This window comes from Clupea harengus, chromosome 8 (assembly GCF_900700415.2).
Source record: "Clupea harengus chromosome 8, Ch_v2.0.2, whole genome shotgun sequence".
NCBI lineage: Eukaryota > Metazoa > Chordata > Actinopteri > Clupeiformes > Clupeidae > Clupea > Clupea harengus.
In genome coordinates, this window is record NC_045159.1 from 4,941,788 (window position 1) to 4,948,874 (window position 7,087).

Below are 7,087 nucleotides of genomic sequence, written 5' to 3' on the forward strand. Positions count from 1 at the left end.
ATCACATCATCATCACATCCAACACCTCATCATCACATCATCACATCATCATCACATCATCACATCATCACATCCAACATCACATCCAACACCTCATCATCACATCCAACATCACATCATCACATCCAACATCACATCATCACATCCAACATCACATCCAACACCTCATCATCACATCCAACATCACATCCAACACCTCATCATCACATCATCACATCCAACACCTCATCATCACATCATCACATCCAACACCTCATCATCACATCCAACATCACATCCAACACCTCATCATCACATCCAACATCACATCCAACACCTCATCATCACATCATTATCACATCCAACACCTCATCATCACATCATCACATCCAACACCTCATCATCACATCCAACACATCATCATCACATCCAACATCACATCCAACACCTCAACATTACATCCAACACCTCATCATCACATCATCATCACATCCAACATCACATCCAACACCTCATCATCACATCCAACACATCATCATCACATCCAACACCTCATCATCACATCCAACATCACATCCAACATCACATCCAACACCTCATCATCACATCATCACATCCAACATCACATCCAACATCACATCCAACACCTCATCATCACATCATCACATCCAACACATCATCATCACATCCAACATCACATCCAACACCTCATCATCACATCCAACATCACATCCAACACCTTATCATCACATCATTATCACATCCAACACCTCATCATCACATCATCACATCCAACACCTCATCATCACATCCAACACATCATCATCACATCCAACATCACATCCAACACCTCAACATCACATCCAACACCTCATCATCACATCATCATCACATCCAACATCACATCCAACACCTCATCATCACATCCAACACATCATCATCACATCCAACACCTCATCATCACATCCAACATCACATCCAACATCACATCCAACACCTCATCATCACATCATCACATCCAACATCACATCCAACATCACATCCAACACCTCATCATCACATCCAACACCTCATCATCACATCCAACATCACATCCAATACCTCAACACCACATCCAACACCTCAACTAAACCAACATTATTCTCATGTGGTGACACATGGCATAAGAAACAGCTTCATGTCTGTGTAAAACCTCTAACACCCAAACACCTACTCCACACATCACTCCTAGAGGCTGAGCTGCCTTGGGGACTTTTATTCTGAAATTAGCCTGCTTTTTCAGGTCATTTCACAACAGTGCAGTGAGACGACAGCGCATGCTAACTCTGACAGTGCATGCTAACTCATGCTAACGATCACACAACAGTGCAGTGAGATGACAGCCCATGCTAACTCTGACAGCGCATGCTAACTCTGAGCTTAACGATCACACAACAGTGCAATGAGATGACAGCGCATGCTAACTGCTAACTCTGTGCTTAACGATCACACAACAGTGCAGTGAGATGACAGCGCATGCTAACTGCTAACTCTGTGCTAAAAGATCACACAACAGTGCAGTGAGATGACAGCGCATGCTAACTGCGCATGCTAACTCTGTGCTTAACGATCACACAACAGTGCAGTGAGATGACAGTGCATGCTAACAGCGCATGCTAACTCTGTCCTTAACGATCACACAACAGCGGCAGCGCTGCCAGTGAGGTATGCTCTAAAAGCGTACCATGAAGCATCCAGCCCTTAGCCTACCTTCACACACACACACACACACACACACACACACACACACACACACACACACACACACACACACACACACACACACACACACACACACACACACACACACACACACACACACACACACATCCAGCCCTAAGCCTACCTTCTGTCGTGACAACAAACAATATCTGTTTTTATTAGAATTACCTCCAGGGCCATTTAGTCAGTTCACAATCACTGCTTCACCCCCCACACACACGCACACACAAGACAATACGTGGGCTACACATTATAGGTGTGTGTGTCAAGTATAAAACACATAACTGTATTCTCTTTACTCTGTGTGTGAATGTAGGCATCCAGTGATGACGATGAGCTCTTCTCAGACAAACATGTGGCATACTGTATGTCCTGGTGTCTGGGACACAGACATACATACATACATACATACATAAATACATGTGGCATACTGTATGCCATACATACATACGAGGCTGTAGCGAAGGGAGAGCGTGGTCACCCCACCCAGACTTAAACCCGGGTCTACAGGGGTCTACAGGGGTCTACAAGAGCCAAACATGCACTCTGACCGCAACACCAAAGAGCCAGGCTGGATGGCATGACAGACAGAGCAGATACTCATCTGTAGTGACGATCACATTGTCACACTGGCCTCACCTTCGGGAAGCGCACCCTTGTGCTTCACGGGCATTCCTAGCGCATCCACCAACTGTACTTTTCCCATCCAGAGCACCCCACACACAAGTGCTCCACCCATCTATGGGGTCTCTCACACAGTTTTATGGGCACGCCTCCGATGACCTCACAGCGAGCCATCCCACTTCTGACATTATTTGTAGCGAAGGGTCACCCCACCCGGACTCGAACCCGGGTCTATAGGGTGCCAAACATGCACTCTGACCGCAACGCCAAAGAGCAATGCTCGATGGCATGGCAGTCAGAGCACATACTCATCTGTAGTGACGATCACATCGTCACGGAGGCATACTGTATGTCCTGGGGTCTGGGACACAGGCACACATGATGAGGCATACTGTAGGCCCTGGGGTCTGGGACACAGACAGACATGTGGCATACTGTAGCCATGGGGTCTGGGACAGACACAGACAGACATGAGGCATACTGTAGGCCCTGGGGTCTGGGACAGACACAGACAGACATGAGGCATACTGTAGGCCCTGGGGTCTGGGACACAGACAGACAGACATGTGGCATACTGTAGGCCCTGGGGTCTGGGACACAGACAGACAGACATGAGGAATACTGTAGGCCCTGCGGTCTGGGACAGACAGACAGGCATGATGTGGCATACTGTAGGCCCTGGGGTCTGGGACAGAGAGCCCCAAAACACAAATCTCATGCCAGAAATGTGCTAGCTGGTCCCCCTGGAGACAGCGTGAATGATGAACAGGTGGATGCAAATAGATACACAGGCTACATTAACACCGCACTTGCAAATGTCAGTGGCCTTCTCCTGTGTTCCGCTTCAGGTGTCCCATGGAGAGGTGTGTGTTCCAGCGAGACCCTTGTGCTGGCCTGCAGCCTGGAATCAAACACTGGAGGTCCGCCTCGGTCCGGTCCTTTACAGTGCTATATGAACGAGTGGGCTCACTGGACTATGGTCCTTTACAGTGCTATATGAACGAGTGCGCTCACTGGAGGAATATTAACACGTCTGTCACCTTGCTCACACACATCTATAGTTTGTCTTTTTTTTATTTCTTTATGAATGATCCAAAAACAAAGCTACCAATGTAAACAAAACACTTAATACCTCATGTTTGCATTATAACACACACACATACACACACACACACACACACACACACACACACATTCCATCTGAGAGACAGGCACAGTGCTCTAGAAGAGGTTATTTAAAACATTCTATTTGTATAACTGCAGCAGCAGTCACTCGGACTACAAGATGTGTCCTGACTGAAATAACGTCTAATAAAATAAAAGGAGATACGTATAAGTAGTCTATATAACATTACATAATAACTATATAAACAGACAGTTTTCTAAACGTTGTAAAAGCTGACGCCCTAAACAGCGTCTTCATCCCAGAGAACCCCAGCCCACCAAACGAAACGGTGTCAGCTTTCACAACACTGTTTGATATTAGGTCTCCTGTTTCTGTTTTCGCATTTACAGGGCTGAGACGCATTTATAGATCTAGGCCATGTAATCAAATCCTAACGACAGGTAATTCATTTAATTTGAACCAGGTGAAAGCCCAAGCAGTCCAGTGTCCGAACACTGGATTATAAATGCTAATACATCTGGCCAGGGCAGCCTTCCGAGTGGGTGCTCCTATAGAGCACCTCCCTTCCTAACTGGCACCTTGACTAGCGCTTAACTTGCACTTCAGCAGTTACATTCCTGCACTTCTTTTTCCTTTCTAGGTCGTTTTTCTAATTCGTATGTAAAGTAGTATTTATTGTTACACCATGTTTTGTATTGCTCTTAGCTTGACTGTTCTCTCCCTTGTACGTCGCTTTGGACAAAAAGCGTCTGCTAAATGACTAAATGTAAAATGTAAATGTATATTAAGCCGGTGGCCGGAGCAGGTGGGAATGTCGGACCCTGTCACTGTCATGGCTTCCAGACCCTCTCCGCCCGGGGGGGTGGCTACATATATGGAGAGCTGGAAGTCGTGGGGGAATTCTGCGCTGCCGCTATTTCGGGAACTGGCACAGATAACGCGTGTTTATCTGGGGCCTCTCTCTTTGACCTCCAGAGGGTTGAGTGACAAAAGCAGGGGCTGGGGGAAGTGTTTCTCCGGAGAAAACAAATGGTGCCTACCGGCAATTTAGGAATGTCGTCACGGAGGAACCATAGAGTCGCGACAGACATATAGGTAAAATGTGTTACATACAGACTGGTACCGGACTGGTATTCACAATAATACAGTAATATTACAATAATAAATATGGTTTGATCAGGCTATGCCGCTTGGTGTTTGAACAGTTCCCCGTATCAAATATTAGGACATTAGGCCACAGACAAGCTTTATGAGTCATTTATGAGGGGGCATTTTTATAAGGCAACAAGCGTGATCATTTTAAAACCCGCTTTCTACACGAACACTTATATTTAAGTATATTTAATATTATCAACAAAACGCAACATCACCAGGCCTATTTGAGATTAACAGGAGTTTCACAGTCTGATTACGGAAGCACCGATGCAGTGTTAAGACACAACAGTCATTACACGTAATGTAAGGTTATGCTATGCTGCTCAGAGTGTGTAAGCAGGCATTGTGTGAAAGTAGGTATTATAATCTCATGCAGGGCACACCAAACACTTAATCAAAGGTTTAATACAGTTCACAAAATTAGTGTTTATAAGTGTTGACACATGAGAAGTGCATTCATGAAAATAAGCTTGCTTTGGTAAATACACAAAAAACATATTTCTCACAAACATGCGTAGTTAGAGTTTTTATTTATTTATTGTCAAGCATTCCCCAAGCGCTTGAGCTGGCGATGCCACACCACATCTCCGCTCACCGAGTTCGCCGCCGAGTTCTCCTCATTCTCGCTCTGCTGTAGTTCCACTCGCATGGCAGCAAACATGTGGGGTTTTTGCTGTTAGCTTGTAAAAGTGTTTCCCCTGATCAATGCCTTCCAAACTGTCCTCGGAGGAGTTCGACCTACTCCATGTGTCACACACCCACTCACGGTTGCGACTGGCCCTGCTCAGTGCGCGCGCAGCGGCGGCGCCTCCGAGCGCTCCATGACGCATAGGCGTTCGTACGCTCTTAGCCAATTAGACTACGTAGACTACTGCGTTCGTACGCCCTTAGCCAATTAGACTACGTAAAAACTGTAGACAAGTGGTTTAGCTCGAAGTGTCAAGTGTAACTGCTAAGCCTACGTGCGTGAGAAAATGGCTTTTTAGCTGTCAACAAACTGAGGTATGAAACGATACTGCCTAAGGCTATGTGGCCAGTATTGTAAAATGTATTGTCGCAATGGTGTCATGCTTTAGTGATGGCCTGCCGCTCCCGGGGAGTGGTGGCAGCACTGATAGCACTAGGTACACAATACTGTATAACCTCACAACAACTACACACAGCAATACAGCCTATACACCGCCATGACCACTGCCTTATTGTAGACGAACCTCTGCCACACACTGTGATAAACACACAGGTAGCATATATTCATGTTCACTAGTGCTCTGCATCACAATGATTAAGCACAGAAATAACAGAATTTACAACAGATTCATTGGCCGTCGCCACATAACATGCATCGATGATCACAGTTTGTGCTTTAGGCCCAAGTGTTTGGTAAAACCAGATAGGGTTAGGTCAATTTGTTTTTTATTTAATTTTTTTCCCTTTTATAATTTCTTCACATTAAACATTAAACGTGTGCGAGCGTGATTCTGCTACCGCCAGAGAGTAATCTCTTCCTTTGTGGTAGTCATCACACTAGTTATAAAAATTAACGAATACTAATTCAAGAATTACCCCGGACCCCACCCCCACCCTACACACACACCCAACCAAACTTTGATTTGGAATGGAACTAGGGATACGCTGGCCAGAACGGGCCATCTCGGACCTCGGCGTTATTTGAACCCTGGACGCCAGCTAACATTATCCATGTAAGATAAAGCCTAAAATAAACCATCCTAGAAACGATGGCTAAGCTAGGTGAATTATCCGTAATGTGAACCAGCTAGCCTAGTTTGATACCGTCATCACTACCAGCTAGCCTAGTTTGATACCGTTATCATACTAGCTGGTAGGTTAAACTGTGAGTAACTCACTAATTGTTTATGGGCCAGCTCTTCTATCACGGCATTTTCCCATCAGAGAATGGTCCCATCAAGCTACTGTTGTCCTGTTATGGAAGATGATTAGGATGCACTAAAGGAAAAGGCAGAAGATTGACTCCCTTGTAGCCCAAGTTAAGTTATAATGAGATTAATTTGTTATGCTTAGCTAGCCAGCTGATTACATAATTCCGTTTTCATGTTGCATTCCTTAATGTAATGTTAGGTTTTCATCTGGGTAAAGGAAGGCTATTTGTTTGAGCGTAATACCCTGTATTCTCAATATCAGATTAATTCTCGGAACAGGATACTTAAAGCTTGATGTTTTGCTATCAGGTCAACTCGACCAGTGCTGATAAATAAAGACACACACTCTTTTAAAATGGTTGATTCGCCCCTGAACATATACACTATATGGACTAAAGAATGTGGACGCCTGACCATTACACCAGAAAAGGAAAAAGGCAAGGGCCTTCCCCAAACTGTTGCCACAAACTTGGAAGCAAAGCATTGCCTAAAATGTCATGGTATGCTGAAGCATTAAGATTGCCCTTCGCCGGAGATAAGGGGC

General features: G+C 45.2%; 1 protein-coding gene across 1 annotated transcript in view; it reads right to left on the reverse strand.

Annotated features, from left to right (window-relative positions):
- usp28 (ubiquitin specific peptidase 28) overlaps window positions 1–5,441 on the reverse strand; it is a 39,281-nt gene extending 33,840 nt beyond the window's left edge. Inside the window, exon 1 of the mRNA XM_031571585.2 lies at window positions 5,241–5,441. Coding sequence (XP_031427445.1) covers window positions 5,241–5,306 — 66 coding nt within the window. The 5' untranslated portion in view covers window positions 5,307–5,441. The remainder of the gene's footprint in view (window positions 1–5,240) is intronic.
- Window positions 5,442–7,087: the final 1,646 nt, after the last annotated feature.